General features: G+C 52.5%; 11 protein-coding genes across 11 annotated transcripts; 7 read left to right on the top strand and 4 right to left on the bottom strand.

Annotated features, from left to right (window-relative positions):
* Nucleotides 1-815: 815 nt before the first annotated feature.
* J4E87_000938 (uncharacterized protein) lies at nt 816-4,479 on the top strand (the record flags this gene model as incomplete). The annotated part of the gene is made up of 2 exons (XM_049372588.1): nt 816-1,258; nt 1,305-4,479. The coding sequence occupies 2 exons, from the start codon at nt 816-818 to the stop codon at nt 4,477-4,479; spliced, it is 3,618 nt and encodes a 1,205-aa protein (XP_049237246.1).
* A 214-nt stretch (nt 4,480-4,693) lies between these two features.
* J4E87_000937 (uncharacterized protein) lies at nt 4,694-6,090 on the top strand (the record flags this gene model as incomplete). The annotated part of the gene is made up of 3 exons (XM_049372587.1): nt 4,694-4,700; nt 4,800-5,276; nt 5,330-6,090. 3 exons carry the CDS (start codon nt 4,694-4,696, stop codon nt 6,088-6,090), a joined length of 1,245 nt encoding a protein of 414 aa, XP_049237245.1.
* Nucleotides 6,091-6,211: 121 nt separating this feature from the next.
* J4E87_000936 (uncharacterized protein) lies at nt 6,212-6,890 on the bottom strand (the record flags this gene model as incomplete). Its single annotated transcript, XM_049372586.1, has 2 exons — nt 6,212-6,594; nt 6,659-6,890. 2 exons carry the CDS (start codon nt 6,888-6,890, stop codon nt 6,212-6,214), a joined length of 615 nt encoding a protein of 204 aa, XP_049237244.1.
* Nucleotides 6,891-9,778: 2,888 nt separating this feature from the next.
* J4E87_000935 (uncharacterized protein) lies at nt 9,779-10,522 on the top strand (the record flags this gene model as incomplete). Its single annotated transcript, XM_049372585.1, has 1 exon — nt 9,779-10,522. One exon carries the CDS (start codon nt 9,779-9,781, stop codon nt 10,520-10,522), a length of 744 nt encoding a protein of 247 aa, XP_049237243.1.
* A 441-nt stretch (nt 10,523-10,963) lies between these two features.
* J4E87_000934 (uncharacterized protein) lies at nt 10,964-12,321 on the bottom strand (the record flags this gene model as incomplete). Its single annotated transcript, XM_049372584.1, has 6 exons — nt 10,964-11,014; nt 11,077-11,152; nt 11,204-11,227; nt 11,816-11,905; nt 11,953-12,044; nt 12,094-12,321. The coding sequence occupies 6 exons, from the start codon at nt 12,319-12,321 to the stop codon at nt 10,964-10,966; spliced, it is 561 nt and encodes a 186-aa protein (XP_049237242.1).
* Nucleotides 12,322-16,024: 3,703 nt separating this feature from the next.
* J4E87_000933 (uncharacterized protein) lies at nt 16,025-17,879 on the top strand (the record flags this gene model as incomplete). Its single annotated transcript, XM_049372583.1, has 2 exons — nt 16,025-16,632; nt 16,679-17,879. The coding sequence occupies 2 exons, from the start codon at nt 16,025-16,027 to the stop codon at nt 17,877-17,879; spliced, it is 1,809 nt and encodes a 602-aa protein (XP_049237241.1).
* A 456-nt stretch (nt 17,880-18,335) lies between these two features.
* J4E87_000932 (uncharacterized protein) lies at nt 18,336-18,725 on the bottom strand (the record flags this gene model as incomplete). Its single annotated transcript, XM_049372582.1, has 2 exons — nt 18,336-18,615; nt 18,667-18,725. 2 exons carry the CDS (start codon nt 18,723-18,725, stop codon nt 18,336-18,338), a joined length of 339 nt encoding a protein of 112 aa, XP_049237240.1.
* A 1,655-nt stretch (nt 18,726-20,380) lies between these two features.
* J4E87_000931 (uncharacterized protein) lies at nt 20,381-21,145 on the top strand (the record flags this gene model as incomplete). The annotated part of the gene is made up of 1 exon (XM_049372581.1): nt 20,381-21,145. The coding sequence occupies one exon, from the start codon at nt 20,381-20,383 to the stop codon at nt 21,143-21,145; it is 765 nt and encodes a 254-aa protein (XP_049237239.1).
* A 1,194-nt stretch (nt 21,146-22,339) lies between these two features.
* J4E87_000930 (uncharacterized protein) lies at nt 22,340-23,735 on the top strand (the record flags this gene model as incomplete). Its single annotated transcript, XM_049372580.1, has 3 exons — nt 22,340-22,386; nt 22,929-23,153; nt 23,207-23,735. 3 exons carry the CDS (start codon nt 22,340-22,342, stop codon nt 23,733-23,735), a joined length of 801 nt encoding a protein of 266 aa, XP_049237238.1.
* A 991-nt stretch (nt 23,736-24,726) lies between these two features.
* On the top strand, nt 24,727-25,217 carry J4E87_000929 (uncharacterized protein; the record flags this gene model as incomplete). Its single annotated transcript, XM_049372579.1, has 3 exons — nt 24,727-24,835; nt 24,890-25,117; nt 25,162-25,217. 3 exons carry the CDS (start codon nt 24,727-24,729, stop codon nt 25,215-25,217), a joined length of 393 nt encoding a protein of 130 aa, XP_049237237.1.
* A 498-nt stretch (nt 25,218-25,715) lies between these two features.
* Nucleotides 25,716-26,399, bottom strand: J4E87_000928 (uncharacterized protein; the record flags this gene model as incomplete). Its single annotated transcript, XM_049372578.1, has 2 exons — nt 25,716-25,866; nt 25,942-26,399. The coding sequence occupies 2 exons, from the start codon at nt 26,397-26,399 to the stop codon at nt 25,716-25,718; spliced, it is 609 nt and encodes a 202-aa protein (XP_049237236.1).
* Nucleotides 26,400-27,474: the final 1,075 nt, after the last annotated feature.

Below are 27,474 nucleotides of genomic sequence, written 5' to 3'. Positions count from 1 at the left end.
ATCGCTTCCGCGCACCACTGACTGAACTGCTACCCATGGATTACTCACCGCTCCTCTTGATGCGCGGTCATAACTATAGCTGACCACGCGGGAGATGCTGCTCGTGCGGCCAGAAGCAGGCCTTCCATCCCGCTTTCTCAGCCTTCCCAGCTTCTCAGCTCTCAAGCTCATGAAGTGGCTGATTGACGCCTGTTTTTCGTTCGCTAATTTGATCAGCACCCTGTGTCATGTCATGACCATTCGCCAGGCCCAAGGCCGAGGACAAAGTCGGCCCCCGTCATGCCAACAAGCGCTCTGCTGGCGCGTGGTCTTTCCTCAACCGTGCCTCCTGCTTCAACTCTCCATGTAAGATCCCGGAAACATGCGCCAAGGCTGAAAACTCTGTTATGCAATGTAACATTGTTCTCCTGCAGCCAGGCCGGACGATCAGCCACAAGGCTGTGCGGGCTTTCGCGAACCTCCGCTACTTGTCCTTGTACTACAGAATGAGTACCTAGGCGCCGTGCGCGAACACCCTGCACCCGCATGCTTCCACCAAACAGCATCACCTGTCCAATCAGACCTTGGACGGCAGTCGCGTTGCTACCTTGCATTGCTTAATTCTACCGGAATGGTGCTTGACGCTTCCTGAGGCATGCGCTCGCTTCAGTCACTCTGTAAAAGGGTGATGTCTAACGTGCCGAGCGTCTGACCCAGGAGTCTGATTCGGCCTCGCGGGTATAAAGGCCTTCAGGTTGCTCTAGCCAGCCGAAGTGCTTGCTCTAACTTAAGCACCTGTCATCGTACATAAAGCACTTACTCTGAATTCGATTGCAATGAGTTCCACCGATAACGACTTGTCAGAGCAACAAAAGGCCAGGACGGGCAAGAGGCGGGGCAAGGATAGCAATGATGTCCATGGAACGGGCAACTCGTCGTGGAAACATCGTCGTGAATACAGCACTTTCAGCTATCAACCTTTGCCACGCAGCCAGGGGACCATTCGGATCCTTGAGCTTTTCTCTAGCGAAACTTCGGCTGCTGGAGTTCTTTGTGCATTGATCACACCAGGCGAGAACGAGAGACACCAATATCCCTATGAAGCCTTGTCGTGGTGCTGGGGCACAGCAGGCAAGTCTGCTGAGATCAGGATTCAACGCAATCGCAAGACATACATTAAGAAAGTGAGCCCGAACCTTGTGGCTGCTATGAAGGCACTTCGCTACCCGGACCGTAGCCGCTTCCTGTGGATTGACATGGTTTGCATCGACCAAGACGAGTAGGTCAGTCAATGATACTCAATCAATAATCGCTGACTTCTGTAGCCTGGGTGAGAAGAATCATCAAGTCGAGATGATGAACATAATTTACGGCAACGCTTCGCGAGTTTGCATTTGGCTTGGGGACGCGACAGAATCCAGTCGCATGGCACTACGCTTCATCAAGAAAGAAGTCTCACATTTACGAAGCTTCGACACCCTCTGCGACAGTCAGGACGCGAGCAAGAAATGGGTCGCGTTACTAGATCTGATGCAAAGACCATGGTTCTCACGACGGTGGGTTGTTCAAGAATTGGCCTTGGCGAAGAACCCCATCATCTACTGCGGCAGAGATAGGATCTCTTGGAAGAAATTCGCTGTTGCCGTGGAACTCTTCGTGGAGGTGGAAACAGCGACGCATCGCCTGTCGGAGGTCATGAAGAAAGATCGACAGTACCAGTATATTCCCAGTGTTTTCGACTACGTCTCTGCCCTCGGCGCTAGCTTGCTTGTTGATGCGACAGAGCGCCTGTTTCGCGACTACAAGAAATCCGAAGTAGCGCAACCCGTGCCAGACCCTCTGGCACAGATTGAGTCAATCACCGATTCGGATAGCGAAGCCTTTTCTGACCCAAGCGACAGCGAAGACGACTACACATCTGCACCCCTTCATTCAAGCCATGTAGAGGACGTATCTGGTAGCTCGAGACATCGTATACAGCCTCTTCTCAGTCTGGAATATCTGGTATCAAGCTTGACCATTTTCGATACCACCGTTCCTCACGACACAATTTATGCACTGCTTGCGATCGCGAAGGACACCACACCACGAGCTGTGAGCGTAAATGCTGCTGTCACGTCTAGAAGCGCTCAAGCAGGCCTTGAGGTTTACACACAGCGCAAGAGCTACAACGTCGACTACAAACTGCCGTACGTAGATGTATGCAAGGACTTCATTCAGTTCTCGATCGACCGTTCCCTTCACGGCAACGCAAGTCGCGCGCTGGATGTCATTTGCCGCCCATGGGCCATCGAGGAGAGGAAGCTACAAAAGATGCGGGATACCAAGGAGAAAGAGAAGGAGAAAGAACAAAGAAGGAAGAAAAGAGAGAAGGACCTTGAAGCACGCCGCAAGGGACGCGAGAGCCGTAGAGCACTTTCCAATCATGCCGAACCTCCTGACCCACCTGAGGGAGCATCTGTTCAGAACGTATCTACGATTGCTGAATCGGGGGATATGGCATTGCCTTCCTGGGTACCACAACTCTCGAATGCACCATACGCGATGGCCCAACGGCCGGGTTTGACCGGCCCCAAGATGAGTCGCATTAACGCCGATCCTTTGGTTGGACTTCCAAGTTCCTACTCTGCTGCTGAGACCAAGGGCGTCGACATCAAGGCACTCCGATTTCGTAAGCGACTGAAACCTGGGCACTTTGACGAGGGTCGATTCAGCATGTACGTCCGCGGCTTCACGCTTGATGTTATAAAGGATGTCACACAGGTATCTCGCAACGGGCATATTCCCGCAGAATGGCTTGATCTTGCAGAGTGGGAAGACGGAAAAGGGTTCCCACCTGATATGTTTTGGCGGACGCTCGTCGCCAACCGGGGCAAAGATGGCAAGAATCCACCCGTATACTACTCGCGGGCTTGCCAAGAATCGTTCAGAAAAGGTGGTCTTGAGAGCGGCGCAATCGACACTACCGCGCTCATTGAATACGAACGCAATTCTGTCGTCGCCCAGTTCTGTCGCCGTGTGCAGGCCGTCACATGGAACCGTGCTCTTGTGCGTACCGAAAGCGGGACACTAGGGCTGGTCGGGAAAGATGTCCAAAAAGGCGATTTGGTCTGCATACTCTACGGATGCAGTGTTCCGGTCGTGCTGCGGGAATGCCCGAAGAAGACTGAAGAAGTATTCAAGGAAGAGATGGAACAAGAACTGGTCGATGTCAAGAATACTGTTGTAAAGAAACTGAGGCAATACATCTTGCGTAAACGACGACATGAAGCTTGGAAAGACAAAGAGATGGCAAGGCTGTGTCGAGTATGGCTGCGAACCACCGACTACATGCGTAGCCACGGTATCGATCCTTCCAGAATGTCATCCAAAGACAAGCAAAAAACCGCGAGCATCCTTCTACACACGTTGAAGCAAGCCATAACCGACTTCAAATCCTGGTTATGCGCAGAGCGCAAGAAGGTATGGCCCGCAATTGAGACCCGCATTAACGAGGAGGTGAATGAGAGAAAGGAGTACCCTAGAAGGAAGGTGAACAGGCCAGGCAAAAAGGAGACGGACGAAAACCTGCGCCGACAGACATCACGAAAACGGAGACAATCACTGGGTGCTGCAACCATGCTGGGGAGAATTACTGAAGTACCAACAACGACTGAAGGTGCTCCCCATGCCGCTTCTAAAGAAGGCCCCACAGCCACCAAGAAGAAGAAACCATTGGTAGACTGGTGGGATTTCGAGCTGGCACTTGTTGCCGGTAGGCGCTGGTTGCAAATGACCAGAAAAGGGAAGGCCAATCGGATCAACTTTGCGCTACAGTACAGTGAACATCTTTGGAAGCAAATGCAGCATGGCGAATACGAGGCTGTCAAAATGCGCGTGGAGAAAGGAAATATCAAGAAGATGGATGACCAGACGGATCAGCACCGATACCGCGTGATGAGCGAGCGCGACACCCACAACGGAGGTATGACTGGCGGCTACCAGACAGCGAACAAGGGACTCGAAAGGAACGACTCACCGACAAGAGGCACCGAGGAGCATCGAAATGATCAGGACGATGGATACTCTCAGTATCATGGAGACAACGAGGAGCCTGACAGCACTGAGGGTCACGGAAAGACCGAGAGAGAAATTGATGCGTATGACGGTGACCACAAGACAGAATCGGAACCTTACGGGAACGGAGAGACGTCTCAAGCAAGTTCAAGGTCGTCGAGCTCGAGACCCTTTACTGCACATGCGCCGCCTAACATCCCAGCGGCCATCCGGCCCAGCTGGCGCCGCCCCGTAAACAAAACGAAGTTGGAGGCTGACGAGATAGAAGAATACGATAAGAAAGTCAGGGAAAATCTGCGTGAGAGGCTCGGCGACGAGGGCTACTTTTCTTACACGCTTCTTGGCGAGTGTTACATTCATGGAATGATGGATGGTGAGGCAATGCAGCACCAGAATGAGGGTGCTGAAGGGGTCATTCCTTCGATGGTGTTCGAGATTCGTTGATGGTTAGCTCTTTAGTCCGTGTAGCGAATACGATTTCGTGTTGTCTCAAAGCTCGATACAAATTCGCCGAACTTGAGAGCGCGACAGAGTGATTAGATGGTTTGCCCGAATCATGAGATGTCGCGTTCTCACGTGCATGCGCGTGGTCACTAGCTTAAACGGGTCACGTTTCAGGAGCCTGACGCGTCAGCCCCACATCCGCGTTGCCGAGGAAATGCCAGGTCGTCTGGTCATACTCCCCTTGTTGTAGCGGCACCACGCCTCAATTCTTCACAGCTCGCACTTCAATTCCCCTCAATTGCACTCAAAAACTTTACAAGAACTCATCGAAACCATGGTTGCCCACTGCGCGCTGTGCCCTGACGAAGGCAAGCTCAGATGTGTCGCCTGTAACGGAATCCAGTACTGCTCCAAGCGGTGCCAAAAGGCCGATTGGAAAGTTCACAAGCTCATCTGCAAGTCCTTCAGCGAGCACATGAACAACCGTCCCAGTCAAAAGCACTACAGCATCATCGTCTTCCCGAAAGATGAAGAGGCGCCTCGCTTCGAGTGGACTCTGTTCGAGCCTGGCACCTACAACGCCAAGATTCCGTCGCCCAAGAAAGCCTACGTGCAAGAGCTGGGCTTCGAGTTTTATGGCGTAAATTGCAACAATCGCAACAACCCTATAGGATACTTCGAGGAAGACAGCACCGATTACACGACTAAGAGGCACATCGCTGGAAAGCATCTCGGGTTGCTCTTCACGAGAAACTTGGGATCTTTCGAAGAGCCTTTGCCGGAGGATATACCAATCAGTCAGTCGATCCCTTTGTACAAGTCGCACGAGAAATGTACTAACTCGATACAGACAAGAGCTTGATGGACATCGATCCTGAGCTTGCGCGACTCCACGGCAAAGGTCACGTCCTTGCCTGGGGCTGCCATTGTCCCGAAGACAGACGCAAGACCTCCGATCTCAACTGCACACCGGCAGACTTCCGTCACGCCGTCGATGCTCTGAGGAAGAACCATTACAAAGACAGCCTGCGGGCGAAGGAGGTCATATCAAGGAAGACCGGTGGTGTCCTCGCTGTGCGCCTCACTTGCGTGGGCGACAAGCTGTTTTTCGGACATCCAACATATGAGAGCCAAATTGAGCCGCGCTCCATCCTGAGCAAGGATTCGCAAGTTCCATGCCCCGTCGCCGACAAAGTCGGTATTCCACTCATCATCCGGAAAGAGCCCCCTGCGCTCTCTTGGCGCGACCGCGACGTCGAGTCCCGTCGGGAGAACCACAACGCGGCGATGCTCAACCCGCCAAACCAGAAAACTAAGACTGGCACTCTGATCATTGCTCGCAAGGACGGGAAGCCGCTGTTGCCTACGCACCTCTTCTGCCTCATCATCTATACTGGCGAGAGGCTCCAAGACCCGAAGTACGGTGAGGACGGCCATCGTCTGCCGAGTATGATGTTGCAGAGCCGTTTGAACCTGGTGTCTCCGGAGGACTTTGAGGAGTACTACAACAACGAGTGGCATCGTTTGAAGCTTAGTGAGAGGTTCGTCCCCTCGCCTTATCAAATGTATGATGACTATGATGGCGAGATTCATCCTATCAATATGAGATAGCTTGGGATGGAATGGGAGAAGCACTGGCTTGTGGATGAGATAGAGCGATGTAGGAATGTACAAATGAATGTAGTCTGTTATATTCAGCTAGATAGCGTCTAAATCAACTTACGTTCCGTAGCTACAATTCGCTCTTATGTGACACCTCCCTACTAACACCATCCCCCTCTTTCCCGCCACCACTTCCAGCCAGCCTGACAGCAATGGTAGGCTTGTGTACCAGCGTCTGCAGAACCACACAATACCTCTCGGTCAACTTGCCCAGCTTCTCGATCTCTTCCTCGGTGACCTCCCTGCCGTCTTCCCTCTCCCCAAACTTGACTGCAAACTCAAGCCGTATGCCTGTTATGCCCACGGGAGCCGTCCTGTCTACGCCCAATGTGCCCTTGAAGTCCAGGTCTCCTTCTGCGGTAACGGTTCCCGAGGCGATGGGTATGCCGAGGGCGGTAGCGACGGCCTTTAGGGTGACGCCTGAGCAGGCTACGAGGGCATCGAGGAGCATGTCTAATTCACGGCGCATAAAGTCAGCACGTGCATCAAATGTAATTCCGATAGAGACATTGCTTACCACCAGAGCATAGTTCGCCGGATATCGCTGGGTCGTCACCGCCAGCCTTTTGGTGCAGACCGGCTACCCTATGCGCTTCCTTGACCGCCGAGCTATCGGACAGCTTGCATGTTATCGAATGATCGTCGAGCGAGCCCGTGGATTTGAGGGTGACAACGGCGGAAGACGGGTCGCTGCGGTACCCGTCCTTGATCGGGGCTTGCTTTTGGCGGAGCGCTCGAGCGGCGGACATGTTTGCGATGAGTTGAATGTGAAATCGGTATGTGAAGAGTAGCGAACTTCTAGATTGATTTACGGTACGAACTTCTGTCAGGGCACCTAGAATCTTTTCAGAGGCTCAAAAGTCGTCGTTAGCCTATACATCATTATGAAGTGTACCCCGCAAGGGGCAGGTGGGAGCTCCGCAGCCCCGCTTCGCCGCTGGTGCGAACGATCAAACAGGAAGGAGGGGTGGCTCGGTCGAGATGCTACCCAGAGACCTCATATCCAGAGCTTAGAATCGTATGCTGATGAGCACGTTTGAGATGGGAGAGAGGAAGGATGGCAGCCGCGACCTGCGCGAGTTGGATTTGCTACAGATACGTGCAGACACGATATAAGATAAGCGTCAGGGGTCCAGCGCGTGTGCGGCACTCGTCTTCGCTCCACTTCAACGTCATTTCTCGTCATGTCTCTTGCCTTCACACGATCCACATTGTGATCGCGTCTTTCTTCCGCGTATACTAACCTCCGATCCTCGAGCATGAGTTAGTGCAAGCCTCGTTCTTTTGGCACAGGCTCAACGCGGTTGGGACGACGGCTATCGCATTGCCAGTACTCCAAGGCGACAGCCTTTGACACGGAACATACAGTTCATCCGTAAGCCTTTTCGCTTGTCTTCAAACCTTGCATAGATCGAGTAGGCGCGCGGTCCTCTGTATGCAAACATTAGGAGGGTTGCCAACTGAGAGACAAATACGGTGGTAACAAACTGATCGGACAGCGCGTGGCTGTGATGTGGCCGTCGAGACACAAGCAGAAGATCTAACGTGCTACTCAGCCTAGTCTCACATTACCCGTCCACGCGCCTCCACTCTTAGTGTTATGATCCCGACGTCGACAACCTAGCTATCCTACTCCTGCGCAACCGCACTTACACCTACGCGCTCAGCATGGCTCGCTTTGCCGACCTTCCTACTGAGCTCGAGCTCCAAATCGCGTCACATCTCTCCTCCAAAGATCTCGCCTCCTATGCGCGCATCGGCAAAGTCCAAGCCAAGGTCGCACGCGAGCATCTCTACTCCGCACCGACGATCGAACAACCAGACGAGGGGCACCGGCTAATGATGCTGCTACGCACATTGTTCGCCCGCCCTCAGCTCCTCACAAACATACACTCGATATCGCTCGCTATCGTGAACTGTACTATGCCTTTCGGCCTCGGTTCGACAGCAGAGAGGGCCGAAGCTACACGCATCGATTGGGATACGACTAAAAATGCCCGTTTTGTTGAGGTCGATAGAATTGTCGGCAGCCCTCATTGCTTGGGATACAAGGACGTGTATCAGCAGCTCGTCTTCCGCCTCAAAAAAGTCATGGGCAATCATGACTCCGAGCGGTATTGGTTTTCGCATATCGTCAGATGGCGCACTGCAGCTCTCTACGGCGGATTACTTCGAATTTTGCCTAATCTAGAGCGACTGGAGCTTGAATGCTACACCAAGCTACATAAAGGAATATACCTACCTACAGATGAGACAGATCGCAAGTTTTCGGAAACTCTCTTTCCTTCCACGCCGTGGCGCATAGGCCCGGTGCGTTTCCCGATGTTGAGCGAGCTACATGTCAAGTGCGGACTCTTGATCAATAGCACTCACCTCTTACCCAATTTGAGGACCTTGAAAATTGGTGAGCTCGCAGATCTCCCCCATACTGAGTTTCCGTCCCTAGTACGCATGCACTATTTGTCTGCGTGCGCTTCCTTGTTGCAAGGAGAAAGCCCGGATTGGGCTATACCTCGACTATATCAACTTGATGATGATATGTTAGAAGTACAAAACTTCAATTTACGCTTCCGGGCACAGACCGTCCGCAGTGTCGGCGGTGGCCCCGTCCGATACGGCGGTATTCTTTCTCTTGCTGGGGTATTGGAACGTCTACATGTGTCTAAGTCAGTTCTAGAGACGCTATCCGTAGAACCCATCGACCATGGCGAACTCTTACACTGCCGGTTTCCAGTAAATCCTGATGGGTTGATATCGGACTTCAGCATGTTCACCCGCCTACGAGAGCTTACTTTGCCCTTTCGACCATCTACGGACACTCTGGAGGGCAAACTACCTCCAAGTCTGGAAAAGCTTAGTCTACTGTGCACCAGCGCAGTTTCTCCCACATCGGTCGAACATACCCTTCAACACCGGCTCAAATACGGCATCTTCTCGCGTCTCGATCTTTCCCTCTTGTCTGAGACTGACGTGGACATCAATCACGAAGCCTGGGATACGTTCAAGAAAGCTGGCGTGGCTGTGTATATCTGGGTGCGGCAGTCTGTGCTTCTGTATGAAATGCCTGTGTAGGGTAGGAGGGCTCAGGGAACGGCGTGGACATTTCCTGGTGGATCAATAACAAACTTGGCAGGTTGTATGAGGGTTGTATGAGGGGCGATCATATTGACGCAGATCTGGACATGGCTGTGGGACCATGGCGGACGCTAAGAGACTAAGGGGGTAAGCGCGTCTTCACGTGATCTGGGGCAGCTCCCCTCTGGGCAGCACCTTTCAAGCCTGGGCCACACCACCCAGCAACAACTCCGACACAGTGAGTGTCAAATTGGTCTGAATCTCCGCGTCTTCGAACACCGCCATCATTGCAGCTCTCGGTTACTGGATGACATACTGCAGTGCCTGCAGCCAAGTCTCTGGTTGCGCTCTTTCACCTTCGGGTCACGACTAGCGCCCAACAGTCTGTGCACGAAGCAACGCGTAATCGTTATTTTGTTGCGACCTTCTCTCGCTATTATTTAGCTTTCCAGCAGCCCTCACCCCTCTCCATTGTCTATCTGCTCACGAAAAGCGTCTAGCTGGACGGCGCCTACCCCAACACATCTTTGCACAATCCGGTACCACAGGATTTGTCGCCAACATGTCGCTCACCAGTTCCGCCGCTGTCTGCCAAGCTACTCCCGTCAACAAGCCGTTCAATTTCGTCGCTCTTCCTCTCGAGGTCAAGGAGCTCATATACAAGCACGCCATGTTCGCGGGCGGACATCTCTGCCACGAACTCTACGTTTACTCCGGAATCCTCGGCAACGCACTTAAGCAGTCTTTCCCAGCGATTTGCTTCACCAACAAGCTCGAGCGCATCATCGCTTCCCGACTCTACCTACGATACCAAACAATCGTTATGCACAACAGTGACGACTCACCGGTTCTTGAAGCTTTCCTATCACAGTTCGGAAAAGCCAATGAGGGACTACGGTGGTTAAACCATGTTGAATTTGCCAGTACGGGAGACTTCTGTGACGATTTCGGCAAAGCTATTCCTTTGATCAAGGTGTGCACCGCGCTGAAGACGGTTGTATTCCACATGATCTCAGACCATCTTTACGAATGGGAGGAAGAAGGCCTGTTCAAAGGTAGACCTAGCACTGGTACTGAGATCTCCGAGCGCCTGCGTCTACATGGCTTATCCGACTGTGGCCATCTGACCAAGGTTCGATTCAGCGTGTGGGAGGATCGTCGTGTGGAACTGGAGGGCTTGAAGGAGTTGATCCAGGACTTTTCATGTGCCTTTCTGGCGCTGCACGGATCGACAGCTTTCAAACAGCTCGATTTTGGTATCGAGAATGAGTATGGTCTGATATGGGTGTTGGAGCCGCAGGTATGAGAGAAAATGTACGGACATGGCGCGGCAAAGTAACTATCGATGGGCCTTTTGCTGCATGCGATTACGACTTCACAAGAGCAGTGGGTGGGTGTAATAGTGAGGGCCGGGGTATAAATTGATGTGTATCACAGTACAATCAACGCAGATGTGGGTTATTGAGGTCGACGTGAAGCTGGGTGAAGGTGAATGCGAGGTACAATAAGATCCCTGTCTTTTGTCGGCGCGATTCAGTACCTACCAGTGTGTAGGCCCTTGATTGCGAGTAATACGATGTTAGAGTCTGAGCTTGAAGACAAATTGTGTATTATTAGGAATCTCATTTCATCTTTCCTAGTGGCGAGTGCTTACACACTCTGCAGTGCATGCCCGTGTCGATTTGACAGTCATATGAAAGAACGCCTGGGGGGCTAAGGCCGAGAAAGACCAAGCTCGATACGCCACCTACTCGCCGTGCAGCGTGTCGAAGTAGCAGTCGACAGACTTGATCTTGTTCTGTCCATTGCCGTTAGTTTATATGTCCTTGTCAAAAGAGGCTAAATATCTAGTGCACTCACATCCAATCCGATAGTAGCAAGATTTGCAATGGATTCGCGGGCCGAGTACGACGGGTTACCTTGGCACTTGGAATTCCTAGCTTGGGTCAGCCTTGTATCACTTGTGAGCCTGCTTGATGAGACCTACTCGTATAATTTGCAGGTAAAAGGCCTGTCCCTATTGTTATAGCCGTCGGGACACGGAGTTAAAATGACCGAGGAAGCCCAAGGGTTGTCCCTACAATGTATCAGCAAATGTACATGGTGGAGTCTGGTGCGCTTACTCCCTGATTACCCTACAGCCACTATCGCCCTGGTGGCAGGAGTAGGCGACACTTCTGCTACCTTGGTAATCGGGTTGTTCAAATAGAGCAAGCTAAACGGATATCAGCGAGTTGATCAAAGGGACTATGATGCGCCATACCAAGTACACGTCTGCGGCGCGGGTGTCTGCGGTGCCGATGTCTGCGGTGCTGATGTCGGAGTGGCGCTCAGAACGAGCATCAACTCCAGCGACGTGAGCATCCTTATCCAAGAAGCACTGCATGGACCTAATCGTCTCCTGTTCATCATGGTCAGTAAAGGAACGCTTCTTTCACGACGTCCAGACTCATTGGTACTCACATCGAATCTCGGCGTCGACTTTGTGAGATCGTCGATAGACGTGCGCGTCAAAAGAAACCTAGAAGTATAGTCGCAGGTCGGTGTGCTAGCTAACGTTACTCTCGTACCGCAGATGAGCTTGCTCGATAAGACCTACGAGAAGAAGAAACATGCGAATGTCTTGTTCCCAACTGGTGAGCCGTGGGGGCATGTTTGTAGAGTGAGCGAAGAAGCCCATGGCTCAGAGCTTGAATATGTTAGTCATGGTGAAGTGGACTGACTCGGTGCACTCACGCGCCGTCTGCGAGGCAACCATTCATTCCTGTAGCGCATAGGTAGGCTTTAGCTCGCCTGCCTTGCTTGTAAGGTCCTTCGTAGAGGTGTACCTAGAGGGCAGTTAGAGAAGATAAGTAAGAGGTAGTGGTGTGCACGTACAGCAGCCGGAAAAGGGTTAATGTCTGCAGTGCTGACGTCGGTAGCCTCGGAGATGCCATCGAGCTGGACGCGGGACGCGCTAGCGAAGATATCCTGAGGCATGATCACGTCGCTGCCGTCGATGACCATAGGCTCATCGCCGACCTCGATCACGGTGCCATCGGTCTTTTGCAAAGTGAAGCCTGCTGCAACCGAAAGCAGCGTCAGAAAGAGGATGAGGAGACGCATAGCGGGCGAGAGATTACTGTGGGGGGACGAAGTGATGAGTCGAATTGGGAAGGAGTTGATTTGACTTGTTGGTGGAGGAAGAAGTAAGAGGTAAGGATCGCAGCGGGAGGGCAGGCTTATGTGTTGGGAAGAGTAAGTAAAGGCAGGCTAATTCCAGAGCCAGCAAGTGAGTGCCCGTTTGCCAACATTCCGATCGTTAGTGAAGCCGAGGCCTATGTCCGACTTCTGTGTCACGTATGAGAAGTCAGTCGATTGCACGTGCTTTCGCGCAAACGACGCCGCGAGAAAGCTGGTTAATAACACATGTTGGCCTTTCGCTTTCACTTATCAGTGATTGTTGTAGAGGCTCATGATATAGGGCACTAAATCAATGTAATCATTTGAGGTTAGGAAACGCTGAGACAAGCCTCCGCTAGCCCTCCCAGGTACTCCCTCAGATGTTCGTGACACCCAGCTTTTCTTCCCTTTGGCCTACTATGGCGAAGCTGAAGGAATCTAAACTGCATCCTACAAGCGTGTTTCTCTCGTAAACCGAGTCGCATATTGATTCATCATCACCTGGACGGCCCGTCTGTATGCAGCCCTGCCTTCACCTCAAATCCGAAGTCGTACGAAGACGCGACACCTGGTGGCCTACCCAAATGTGTGCTCCATGAAGACGTTTAAAGAAACCACCTAGCACATCAACCAACAGTTGTGGCGATTCCTAGGTAGTTCGAGTATAGAGTGTGCGTCTTGTCAATGTTGAAGTTCAGTGACTAGCATCGGGTGCTCATACGACAACCCCGCGGGTGATCGGCGCTAAGGCCTCTGAACTCTCATTGGCCCCCGCCATCGCCCACAGATAGGCAGCGACTACCACCAGAGAACCCCGAGCCTCGTAGCCTTCGCCCTAGACCTGTCACAATGCATCGATCAAGTGTTGGCAATCTGCTTAACCTACTCCCTCGACCTCCATGGACGCAGCCACTCGATTGGGATCTGGGAATGAACTGGGGTGGCGAAAAACGTGTCTTCTTCCCTGCGTACGTAAGGCACCGTGACGGCAACAATACATCGCAACCATCGCCTACTGGGTTCTCTTCATTCCAAAGGCTTCCCACCGAACTTCAGCTCCGTATCCTCTCATGTTGTTCGATACCAACCCTTTGGCAGCTCATGCGAACGTCATCCATGCTACGCAACGAGTCATCAAAGCTATTCTGGGGACATCCCGATGCCTCTTTCCTCCTGTCCAGTTGTTGGATTAGTAGAGGCGGCTATTCTGGTCATACTTGCGTCGACCTTGCGTTCCTTGCCTACGTACAAAACGTAGAGATTGAGTACAGCTGCCTGCACTACTGGCTTTGGCCGAAACGAGAAGCAAAGGCATCATTCCGCCTAGAAGACGTGCAACAAGACATTGTGGCTGGATTCTGGTCTACATTGAAGAAGAGATGCCCGGCAGCTAAGAGGGTAGTGTTCAATCAGAATTTGATGCTCTGCGACGTCATGGAGGAAGTCGAGAAGGTGCCACTATGCCTGGAAGTATTGTTACGAGCTTCTCCAAAAGACATCGTCGCTGAGGCAGTCATCATGCAGACGCGAGAGAAAGGTGAAAATTGGAAAACCGACTTGTACAACTATAGGGAGAAGCCGCAGTGGAGAAATGCATACTTTCGGCCTCTTGGAGATGGAGGCTGGGAATATCTTGATGCGACAACGCGTAACAACACAGTACTAGTGCCTGGACGGCTATTTCGCGGTATAGTCGGGCAGTTTGAGAAAGATAGCTTTATCTTGGATAGGATCATCTTTCAAGAACGCGCGTTTTGGCCTCTCGTCATAGAAGCCTTGGACCGACACCACTTCGATAATGGGAAAAGCAATGCTTTCGAATGCCCTAAGCTCGAATGCACGGTGAGATTTACAAAGGCTGGCGAATGGACGATACATGCAGCGACTACGTCACATGGCTACGCTCGAGCTGAGGATGATCTCTTTGATATACTGCCTACAGAACTGCGAGGAGAATTCGAGGACAGACACAATGTTTTGATGATGAAGAGACAGGAATTGAGGGAGGACTACACAAAGATCTTGAAAGATTGGAACGAAGAAGGCGGGGAAAAGAGAAAAAGAATGGAACAAGAATATCTTCAACAACTGGAAGACGATCCAGATTGGGCGACAGACCAGCCGGCGGCAGATCACCGGATCTGGAGGAATTTCACAAGCATGATGGACCTGACCTAGAATGGATAGTGAACAGGGTTTGCGACCTGGCGGAGAGTGTATAATGACATTGTAGGGAACTAGTTCGGTCGCGACTCGGTAGTTTCAAAGGGTCGCATGCCGGTAGTCGGAAAATGCAGTGATCAATGCAAGCTAGATCGTTTGGAGCCTCACGGGCGCGACGTGAGCTTGATCAGGATCAGTAATGCTATCAAATGCCCAAGTCGCAGTAGAGCCGGCTCGGTTTGTTCGGTTCCGTACAGTGTCTTCGGTACCAACTCAACCATGAGTTCGAGATCAGGTGCATCGGCAAATTGTAAAGAGCTGAACGATCCGGTGATGTGTTTACTCAACAGGCTACGGATATCACCCTACTCCACCTCCGATGGGGCCAGCGCGTGCACTGAGATGCTCAGTCGGACACCGACTTTGCCATCTCGAACCATCGGGCCGTAAAATTTTCTCGCTCAGCATGTACGCTACTAGGCGTATCGATATGCAAATTTTGAGCCTCATCCTACCCACAACGCGTCTCGAAGCACGCGTGGGCCGTTCGGAGCTGTCGGAGCATCCGGAAACGGAAAGCCGACCGCCACTATAACGTGAATTCGCGTGGCAGACCGTCTAGAAGTCAGCGACTTGCATGCCCCACGTGCAAATGTCGGGGGCCGGTCGGGGGCAGGTCGGAGGTGGATCGAGAAATCGATAGTGGAGATTCCGCGGAGGAGTGAATCGTGCACCGGCAGCCGGTGTGCCATGGGGGCGAGGCGCCAGGCGTTCGAGACGGTAGCCGAGCTGACGTCACGGGTCGCATTCTTAAGTTCGATAATCAAGGCTAAGACGCGTGGCGCAGCTTGGCGCGGACGATCGGCGCAGCTTGGTCTGCCTTCTTTCGATGCTTAGAGGGCGGGCGGAGGCCTTGTGTTGGAGGCTTAAAAGCCAAGATCAAGTGTTGCGAAACCATCTGTGGTGTGGGAATCGTGCGAAGATAAGACTTGCAATGCAGTCAAGGATGACGTAGCACACCTTCTACCGATTACTCGGTGTACACCCGACAGTGAGGAGATGGCAAGGCGTCCCGCGTGTCTGTCCAAAGCCAATACTACCTTCGCTTCGGTCGACGCGCACTTAAGTTTCGACCCATATTTAATGCTACATCGCCTGGTCTGAGAGGTCCCGGGGACAGTGTCCAACGGCCTCTAGCACCAACGCGCCATAGCGCTCAAGCCCTGTCAGCCGTGGAAGCTGTAATATGACGTTTCGAGGATTCGAGCGCGTGCCTTGTGATGCGCACAGTGTGCATTGGGCTCTTTGGAGCGTGCACCCGCGCCTCTGGATTCACTGCGCGTCTTATAAGTTGCTTCTTCCGCCTGCGTGACGTCTGGGTTTTATCATCTTACCCCAGATTCTCCCACCCAGTCCCCGCAACTGGTTCCCGGGTTGACTACTTTTGACCAACAACCCACCCAAGCGCATTGCTGTCGACAACATGGCGTCTGCAGCAGAGCGTAAGCCCGAAATCCACGACATGGACACCGTCAACAAGAACGAAGCTGGTGACGCTGAGAAGAAGAGCGCTTCCGACGGTGACCTTCACCACACTGAGAACCCGGCCGATCACGCGATCACCGCCGCCGACAAAGAACACTACGAGAAGTACGGCACCTACGATCGCTACGAAATCACCGAGGAAGACTGCTACGACGAACTCGGGTTTTGCTTCCCAACATGGAAGAAATGGACCATTCTCAGCATCGTCTTCATGGTGCAGGTCAGCATGAACTTCAACACCTCGCTGTACAGCAACGCCGTCGGGGGTATCTCTGAAGAGTTCAGCGTCAGCAAGCAGGCAGCGCGTCTGGGTGCAGCCATCTTCCTCATCACCTACGCGTTCGGTTGTGAGCTCTGGGCTCCCTGGAGTGAAGAGCTAGGACGATGGCCTATCCTCCAGCTCAGTCTCTTCTTTGTCAACATCTGGCAAATTCCCGTGGGCATTGCGCCCAACTTCGGTACCATCCTTGGATTCCGTGCACTCGGCGGTCTCTCTACTGCGGGTGGTTCAGTCACTCTCGCCATGGTCGCGGACATGTGGGAACCGTAGGTACTTGGCGCCTTCATTCGATTTTCGTACTAACAGTGTTAGTGACAACCAACAATACGCCGTCGCGTTCATCGTCTTCTCCTCCGTCGGCGGCTCGGTCCTCGGACCCATCGTGGGTGGCTTCGTCGAACAATTCCTCGCCTGGAGGTGGAATATCTGGATCCAGTTGATCTTCGGTGGAGCCGTCCAAATCGCCCACGCCATCTTCGTTCCCGAAACCCGTACCACCGTCCTTATGGACCGGATCGCTAAGAAGCGCCGTACAGAAGGCGAGAAGAACGGCAAGCCCAACAACATCTGGGGACCCAACGAGCTCAAGACGTTCAAGGAACGTTTCAGTGTTCACGAGATTCTCGTTACCTGGGTCCGTCCCTTCCGCATGTTCGTCACGGAACCCATCGTGCTCGTTCTCTCCCTGCTCTCCGGTTTCTCCGATGCCATCATCTTCATGTTCCTGCAGTCTTACGCACTCGTATACGAGCAATGGAACTTCTCCGCCTACGCTATCGGACTGACCTTCATCGCTATCGGTATCGGCTACTTTATCGCGTGGTTCTCGTTCTTCCCGGCTATCAAGCGCAACGAGCGCCTCCGTCGCGACCACCCCGATGATGAGAGGTCTCAATACGAGGCGCGTCTTTGGTGGTTGCTGTACACCGCGCCATGCCTTCCTATCGGTCTCATCATCTTCGCTTGGACAAGCACTGGCCCACCAATCCACTGGATAGGATCTCTGATTGGATCAGCAATCATTGGTATCGCCAACTACGCCATTTACATGGCAACCATCGACTACATGATCTGCGCATACGGTCCTTACTCAGCCTCCGCGACTGGTGGTAACGGATGGGCTCGTGACTTCCTCGCTGGTGTTCTCACGCTCCCCGCCACACCTTTCTTCTCCAACATTGGCGGAGAAAACCATCTCGCATACGCGTCAACGATCCTCTTCGCTATATCTCTTCTTCTCGTAGTCTCGGTCTACGTCATCTACTGGAAGGGTCCCGAGCTCAGGAAGCGCAGTCCCTTCGCGCAGCAACTTAGTGCTGCTCGTGACGAGACTGGTGGTCGCCGCGTCAGCAGCCTTCCAGGCATGTACGGTTCCCGCGCAAACTCATTCGCGCAGCAAGGCGGCTCGATGCCCAACTCTCGCAGGGGTAGTGTGGTGCGCGGTGTTCCGGGTGGCGAGAACAGGTACGCGATGCACCGCAGGCAGAGTGCGCGCAGCGCCGGAGGTGCTTGAGCGCCGCTTGTGTTTCTTAGTAATACAGACGATACGGCATAATGATATATTAATGTTCATGAATTGATTGTGTGTTGCTCTCGTGAAGATGTTGGTGACGGATGGCGATCCCAAGCCTTGTGATCTGTGCTGGCTCTTACATAATCGAATCTGCCCTGCTGTTGCCGTTGTTGCGCGACTCCGTCTCGAGACACCACGAACACTAAAATCCTTGTTGTTTTTATACCAATACGATCACGCGACCGCTGATGCGACAGCACAAGCACTCTTGTGACGAAGAGCGCATGTACCTCCATACTGCGGACGCCACCAAAGAACATCTCGCCGACCCAGCGGCCTAGCTAGATTTGCGCCGAAAACATTTCGTCCACACACGAAACAACGGGACTTTATCCACCAAATCCAACCAATATCTCTTAGAGACAAAGATAGGTTTGTCTTATCGCCATGGTGTTGTTATACAACCGCATTCGGGACTGTCTTTGGGGTTATCTCCTCCGGGTTGACCGGGGTGTCCGTACCATTCCCATGTGTGTGCGTACTCTCTTCGAGCCTGCTCTTTTTCGAGAAGAAGCGCAAGATCTTCTTCTCGACATCAATACCCTTAGCCTGCCAGGTTATTGCGTCCTCGAACTCATCGAACTTCACGCCAGCTTCTTTCGCGCGTTTACGGATCCCACGAGTTCGGAACAGCCAGACCCAGTGTGAGACGACCATACTCATCTCGATGGCACAGCTAAGCATCGTTAGTCTTATTCACTAATAGCATGATTACCACGATACATACCATAATGCGTACATGGTCCCGAAGAGCACGTCAAACTCGTTCTGGGCTACGAGAGCCATCAGCGAGAAGAAAGCGCCGTTCCAATCGATGGCCAAGAAGATGAAGTCTATACCTACGACACGGCCCCGTCTCTTGAGTAGCTCAAATGGGATAGGTATGTAGCCTGAGATGAGAGTGAGAAAGGCGACGATGCCGATCAATAGGACTGGCCACTCCAACCCGTCGGCGTATGGCTGTCGGATAGCATAAACAAGACCAACTTCAACCCCTGCGAATAAGACGAGAAGAGCGAAGAGCAGAAGAGATGCAGTCCAGGTTCGCCATTTCCTAATCCTGGTTAGCCGTCCGATCTTGACAGGCAATGTGGTTTCATTTCGATGGACTCACCGGCTGTAAATCAGACACTGCGCCCAACTAACACCGCACAACACACAGAAGCACTGCGGCTGGACGATAAGCGGGATGTTGAATTGCTGCGCGATGGCGTACACTCCGAAGGGCACTCCACTAATTGAACATAGCAGCATCATGGACTCAGGCAGTCCATCTGTTTTCTTGGTTCTCCAGTTCCGGTATATTTGCGGTAGTAATTGGACGCACCAGAACACTGTTCCAATGGTCCCGAGTACGTTCGCAGCTAGAGGTATTGACGTCTGTGGCGCCATTTCACGTCGGCGGAATGAATTCGAGAATGAATAACACGATTATGATCCCAAGGGTTGCGAGGTTGGAAGCTCTACCGCAACTCAGGTAAGAGGTATTAATGTGTCCTAAGTATCGGTGGCGAACTAGGAAGTGAAATTGCTGGCCCGCTATCTAGCTCATATGCCGACCAGTGAGAGCGCGGTGCAACAGCGGCTCAACCACGAAATCGCAACTTGGGAAGCCCGTTATCCTTTCACAGTTTCTCCGCTTCCTAGATGGGCGAAGATTAAGCCAATCCTACTGGTGTATTCTGCGTTCGCTTGGTCCCGTGCTGCGGGTAGCTAGGATCACGCTATACGAGTCTGGCAATAAGACGACATGTGGTGCATGAGCTCTCCCCACTCTTTTCTACGGATGCCAATCCGGGTTGTAGACCCTCGGTATGCTGCCCGAGTCCTTTTGTCTGAGATGCTTCGTTCGGGTTTCGCGGGCGGGCTTCAAGTCTTCCCGTGAGGGACTTTGAGTGTGTACATTGGTCGGGTTAGTGAGTCGATAACGGTGGTTTACCAGGGTTGTTCGTCGAAATGGTCGTTCCCGTACTCAACCATGGTCTACAATACTTCTAGTTCGAGAGAGATATGTTATCCGATTCATCGTTCGTGTCTCGGGCTCTTTGTCAACCCCTTAGCTGTATATTCATTTCCATTGAAACTGTCACTACTGTCGTCAATCCCGTTTTCTAACGATACTCTACACCAATTGACTTGGGAAGCTTTAGACAAGTACCACAGTGAGTGGTATCAATGCCTGTGAGCTCTATGGAGAATGTATGACGGAATCGTTACTGCGTTAAGAAGACTGTAGATCCGAAAGAAAGGTGGGTATAAGGAAGTAGCCGCATCGTTATTGCGTTATGCACGTAGTGAATATGCGGGTGCATACACGGCTGCCTATGGCTACCACTTTGCATATATATTCCGTGCTCTATTGACTGCATAACACAGAAGATCGTCCTATCAACCTACAACAAACGCCTCAACACATACCGCGTACCTTTCGCAAACTCACTATGGCCGCCGCAACCCAGCCCGATGGCTTCTTGACTCTTCCCGCTGAGCTCCAAGTCAAGGTCTACAAATACGTTCTTGCCGCCGTTCCGAAAGCACCTGGCCCAGGTAATCTCGCACCATATGCCGGTCTCCTTCTGTCGTGCAAGAAGGTTGCCTCCGACTTCGAGTACGAATGGGCTAAATACTACAACGCGCGTCTCCAACATATCGTCGAGAACACTTGCTTTCACCCATTGCCTGTCAAACGGTATGTGCATGCGGCGCATCTTCGTATCTTAGTCGCACAGCCGGGGCCGGGCCCGGGGCCATACGTTTACGATGTACGAGCACCACCAGACTTCATGGAAATGACGCGGTTCTACACTCTGAGGCTATCCTACCCAGCTCGCGATCTTACAGTAGATCAATTTCTCTCCTTAGGTCAAGCACTTCAACTCCAGGCCCTACAGTCAGGAGTCGCATCAAGCGGAGTCTTCCCTCGGGTTGACTTCAGGGCGCAGGAAATACACTGTTCTTCTAAACCGATTTTCGAACTCCAACACTCCCAGAGTAGCCAGCATGGAAGCCAGAGCGATCATGTTCGGCGTCTGACCCTCGAATCCATACCAGCTGAGATTCGGGATCAGATTTTGTACCATGTGCTATCCGAGGGTCCGACTATGGAACAAATTTGCGATTGGTTGGATGTGTTCAATAACTCGCCTATGATTCAGGGCCACATTATGTACCGCGCCTTCGGAGACCGTTGGTTCAGGTTTCGGTGAATATAGCAAGCGGGGCACATGGAGGAGGTTTGGAAGGTGTCGATAATCCAGAAGCAAACGAGCCACGTAATGATGGAACTGATGAGATCTTCGTGTATATAGCAGGGTCCAGTAAGGGAAAGCATCCAGACTCCAGTTCCCAATAGTTCGCTCATGAAGCCGTCACCGAAATCGACAGTGTGTTCGTGGATCTATTGTACTCGGCCTGGTGTAGCTTCAGTTGACGTCTCCTCATTCTACGTGCCAAGTCGTACTAGCGTATCAGCAGATGTCCCCATCGTGTCTTCCGGGTCGAAAATCTCCTGCGCTACGTTGCGCCATTGTTTGAGCGAGACCTATGTATAGTGTGGGGATATCTGTCGACGGAAGTGAGCGGAGTCCTGTCAGGCCATTTGGGTGATTATGTAAGACGAGCTAAGTGAGCGGCGCCGATCTTCATACGTCACAACCCCCTCGCATCAGTCACCGCCAAATCCATCAGCACAGCCTCGGGCAATTTTGTCGTATATTCACCCATCTCACAACTACCAGCGAGAACGCAGTCAGAGCTATCTGCCGTAACAATTTTCCGATACCGTGATGTACGGCAACGTCTTTCTCACGTAATGACGATGAACCTAGAAATATGGCAAGTGCGCTCGGCCGGAGGCACTACCACTGAAAACCACCGAGATCCGCTACCCTAAACCACGCGGTGACCAGAGGGTCATAATGATCGCGATCAGCACTCAGCTTGCAGCATAGACAATGTTGGCTGCTGTTGAGGAGAAGCAAACCGAAGCCACCATCACATCTCATTCGCAACTCGCCCAATCAGCATATGCGGCCCAAGATCCCGACAGCCATCCCAGATACGATCGACGTCATTATAGACCGTTGTTCTGCTCGAGGCATCTCAAGCGATCCAATTCCGTTGTAAGAAGTGTTCGCATCGAGGTGTATCGTGATGTGCAGAGCTCAGGTGTCATTCCGATGGAACGCCTATCATGCACGCGCGTCGAAGGTCCCTTGTCGTTACCGGATCTTTACATCCTGAACTTTGTGGGGTAGCGCCATCGGCTCCGCGATCCCCCAATAGTGCAAGCCACGGGCCGCTTCAAACAACGAAATTTTCTTAATAGCCTTGGTAGGCTCTACCTCACATCTCGCTATGCATCCCACGACATCCGCAACGAATGCCTCCTAGGACTCCCCATGGGCGAAGAGATCGCTCCACCCCAAGATTTCGGTGCTTGGGGTCCGTTTGTTCGCGACAACTACCGCCCTATACGTGTGACCCGCGCGGACATAGCTGTAGCGGCTGCAGCATTCGGGTTGACCAACTTCTTCGCCATAACCGCAGCCTTCATCGCCATTAGGCAGACGAAAGCATGTCGGCGCCCGAGGACCAGTCTCTATATCTGGATGGTTTGGCTGGAAATCGCGGCTTCGGTAGCTCTCGCCATCGATTGCCTGTTGTATCTGTTGAGGATTATAGAACCTAGCTTTTACTTCTTCTTCTCAGTCCGCAAGTATACCGTAGCCTTGGCATCTGTACTTGGCTGACATCAGCAGTGCTTTGCTGGGTTTTTCAAATTCAATTACTGCCTCAAATCATCATCAATCGCATTCGCATCATCCTTGGGGATCGAGTCAAAGGCCGGCGCCTCGTCGCAGGCGCCGCGATCTATGTGACCTTGATCAATATCAGCGTGTTCATCATCTGGATACCTGCGCGGCTGCAAATAAGCTCAAAGTACGCCTGCAATCCGTTTTTCACAAGTACGCCCACTAATGGACGCAGTTGGGTTCGAATTAACGCTATTTGGGATCGCACCGAGAAAGTATTATTTCTTCTCCTCGATGGATACCTCAATTGGTACTTCATTCGCGTCGTCAATGCGGATCTGGTTAAGAACGGCTTAAGCAAGTACAATCGCCTGGTCCGTTTCAACAAGCGCATCATTGTCGTCTCTCTCCTGTTGGACGTCTTGATCATTGGCGCAATGAGCATCCCCAATGGATTTGTGTGAGTTTGGCTTGCTCAAGTGCACTCTCGCTCAAAGCGACTAACTTTTACAGATACGCTATGTTCCATCCTCTTGCATACCTGGTCAAGCTCAACATAGAAATGTCTATGGCTCACCTCATCAAGACCATAGCCCTAGGCAGCCCGAACCCTGGTAATGACCCTTCACGACTCTTGACTTTCTCGTCTTCGCCCGGTGAAGACATGTTCAATGCCAATATGTTTGCGGAAGTACCACAGCAACGACGTTCGCTCATTCGCGGTTTGTTCGGCAGCGACCATATCTCGTTCTCGCAAGAAGACGTCCGCATGAGAAAACCGGGAGATTCCTCTACAGGTAGCACATCCGTGCCTGATTACGAACTGCCGTCTTGGAAACCTAGGGCGGAGAAGGAGCCTGATACGAATGGCAGCGATAATGTCAGCTCTGAAGCGAAGAACAACACGAGAACCCACCAAGAGAACTGTCGTCAGGAGAGCAAGGTGCCGAGAAGGACCAGAAGTCTGGATGGAGGACCAAACATCCCCATGCCGGCGGCAGTACATCTTCCTACTCGAGCAAACACATCGGAAGTTGGTTGAGCAATTCTTGCGAATCGCTACATTCATCACCTAGCAACTACTTAGACCAGGGGTACAATCCTCCTGACGCTAGTACTACGTCATGTTGCCGACTGCGAATCGCACCGAGCCCACTCAACGCGAACCGGGACCATTGACCTACCAGAGGGATGCGTGATGGGACCAGTGATGCTGCTTAGTTTGAAGCGGATCGCATCGCCTCAACAAATCGCCATTACATACGCCCCTTGATCGTCATGTAAGAGGTACGAGGCTGCATGCAGGCTTCTCATGTCACACAGCGTCTTCGTGTCGCTTGAGCGCACGATTTCCATCTCCAACGGCATAAGAAAGTGGCGCATACACTTGTCAATCCTCCGCATGAGTTTGCAGATGCGAGAGCAATGCCGCACAAGAACCGGAGATCAGACATGTTACTGATTGAACGACACACTGTTCGGGCCAGGGCTGTTCCGACAGTATTTGGGGTTGCTTCTACGACATACAAAACGTGTCACGGGCGGCTGCTTGACTGTGTGTCCTTGGGAAGATTTCACACAAACTATTGGGATGAAGTGCAACAACGCATACGTGCTGCAATACCCCTGATCTAAACTGTTCTTTCATTTGGCTGCTAATCAAGAACAAATCCATTGGTCAGACTCGCTCGTACAAGCGCTATGGGTACTTACGGCTGTGAAACAAACATGCCGCGAGAGGAAACATGCGCGTGGTATACCTAGCCGACAACCGAAGACTATTGACTGAAAGAGATTGTCTTCCCGCTTGGTACTCTGTGTCATGATGTTGCCCGGTAAGAAATACGCGGCACATAGGTATCACGAGAGGACGAATCAATGTAATGTTTGGTAGCCAAATATAAGAACCAGCATCACCCCACCGTGCCGGCTGCTGATACTTCTTCATACGCACCTAAACCCACCTGAACGTGTGACTTCTCAATCGAGCAACTTCACCAACGTTCCGTACATCGAACCCACCGAATCGCAACATGAAGTACAATTTGTCTTTCGTCGCTTTCATGGCCCTCGGCTTTGCCGCAGCAGAAGGCATTCGGGGCGAAGCTCGCATTGAGAAGAAGAGGTCAGATTCAGATCTATGTATGTACATCCCTTCCATCCAACCATTTCAACCCCAGAAACTGATAACCTCAGATTCCGTTCCCGTCCCCGACTCAGTGCACATAGAGTCCTACCCTGCGGTCCCACCGCCTGTAGAGCCTACCGACATCAGCTCCGACGACTCGTGCTCCACGGCCCTCACCACAATCACGACTACGCGGACCGTCTCTGTCATCACGCAAATTCCTTCCAGCCTCGCTAGTGTCACCGGTACCGCCGACCTAAGCTCCTCCGTGCCTTCTCAGTCAGCACCTTCGACTAGTGAGACTGGCCTCATAGAACTCACTACTTGGCTTGCGCCCCAGCCATCGAGCGGTACGACAACGGATTTCGTTCCCGCTCCGAGCAGTGTTGCTTCTGATGGTGAGGAGAGTAGTACTGCGCCTCCGTATGCTCCTGCTCCTAGTGCTAGTGATACGACGACGGCGACTGTTATTGTTGAACCGACTTCGTCCACGTCGAGTGCTTCAGGTCTGCCGGGGTTTACGGATGCTGCTGGAACGGTCGGGGTGCCGGTGGTTGTTGTTGGGGTTCTTGGGTGGGCTGCTTTGGTGCTGTAGGAGGGGAGGGTTCGTGATCACTTGGTTTTGGGAGGGGGGGGGGGGAGTAGATAGTAATGTTTTACGCAAATGTGGAATCCATCCTTATGAAGAGACTGATCGAAGGAGTGTATTTACGATGCTATACTAGATATCTGTCATCTGATCAACCTCCCCGTCGTGTCGCGTTCTACTTGGAGCCATAGTGCACGCTGTCCAAGTGGCGAGAGATGCGTTTCATACGATACGCGATATGAGGAACGACGTCTCCCGCTCTTATCATCACAAACCAACTCTAGTACTGGCTCCATAGGACCACTTTATCCTTGCCAGTTGGGGTCCTCAGCCTGAAGGGCACGAGCAATAGCCTCGTCGTCAGCCTCTTCAGGGTTGATGCCAATGCGTGCCTCCTCGCCAGTGAGAGCAATGGAGCCCTGCTGTCTACCAGTCATGCAGCAAGAGTAGAACAAGCTAGCCCATAGGAAAACCCTAAGTACACACCCTGATTAGTACAGACACTCGACGTATCGGAAAATGATGACCTACCAGTTGAAGAAGTTCAACCAAAGCAACAGTCCCTGCCATGTGTTGATCTTGACTCCACTGATCCACAGTCCACGCTCTCCAGCAAAGTGTGCATCTCCCTTAGCCGGTGTACTAGCGACGTGTCCGATGAAGCCTATGATCGACATGCCAATCGCAGCCGCCATCTTGAAACACTGGTATTTGATATACCTCTGCTTGGAGAGGGTACCAGCGACGGCGCGCCTCTGTTCTCGGCGGACGAGGTAGACGGTAGTGATGGAGGTCAGGAGGGGCGTGTAGAGGAGGCTCAACGTGAAGAACTTGCGCTCCGACGGGATTACGAGGGTGAAGAAGGCGGCGAGCACGGCGAGGAGTGCGATGCCCATCTGGCAGTTTTGGATGATGCGCAAGCGGGGAGAAGCATCGCGAGGGAGGGCGGAGAAGGGCCCGAAGCTCGTGGGTAGGTTCATGGACGGCATCTTGATGGTAGGTATGCCGTTATTTTCGTGGTGGTAAGAGATGTGAGGATCCAGATGTAAGCACACGATGCGGGCCTCGCAGCGTTCTTTATCGTGGGGCTGGCAGCTTCACCGGTTGCGCCTCAGGAACAACGGGATGGACACCCCTGTCAGCCACAGACCTCAGAATCCCAAATTTGGCATCTTTCTATACTCAAATTCGCGCGCCCTGGTGGGGACGTGGTGCGCGATTGGGCCGGGTGCCTGGAACTGGGGCGCGCGATACCGCAAGCGTGTCGCGTAGTTTAGGCGGCCAGCCTGGCGTAGGCGGACGTCGTGTCAAGCTGTCAGCACGCGATCTGGGTTTTGGCGAGCGAGGCTAAGAGCGTGTAGGTGTTGAGGTATTGAATATGTATCCCGGCGGCTGTCAAGATGGTGGTGAGAGATGCAAGCCATTCGCTGTTTGGAAACTGGGTATGTTCTGGGCCGTCAGCACTGCGCTCAAACTCGAATAAAGCAATGAAGGTGTCAGCCGACTTTGTGCCATCGCCATCGCTCGAGTCGTTGAACTGAACATCGTCGTAAGACTTGCTCGTCGTTCCTACTCTTGTAACATCTGCATTTACTTTTGCAATCTGAGTATGCGTTGTTTCCGCTAATGCGCCATACTCTTTGCGCCTGAGGCAGTCATCAATACGAGAGATTGGATCATCGGTAGCATTAGCGACCTCAAACACCAGCATGAAAAGCCACCCGTTGTCGCTGGTCGCATGATCGGGTTTCGAGATCGATGAGGAATTTAACCAGATCCTCTCGCACGCGAAGCGGCTCATCTGCGCCAGACACGGCATGAATTGAACTGTCCTCTTCGTCGGGTGGTTGAGCGCATACAGGTACTCGGTAGATGCGAGATCTTGGACGCGTGAAGTCTCGTATAAGGCTAAATAGTTATCCAGGCCATCGCTGGGGTTTTGAGCGCGGTAACGGCGCGCGCGTTGGAAGCCCGGGAGGCATACACGCTCGGGCAGGTGCTCGTTGGTCCACCAATCGTTCAGTGCATCTTGATCGACTGTGGCAGAGTCAACAGATCCCCATA

Source organism: Alternaria ethzedia, assembly GCF_023757985.1.
Source record: "Alternaria ethzedia strain BMP 0044 chromosome Unknown scaffold_2, whole genome shotgun sequence".
Classification (NCBI taxonomy): domain Eukaryota; kingdom Fungi; phylum Ascomycota; class Dothideomycetes; order Pleosporales; family Pleosporaceae; genus Alternaria; species Alternaria ethzedia.
This window is presented reverse-complemented; position numbering and strand designations above follow the sequence as displayed.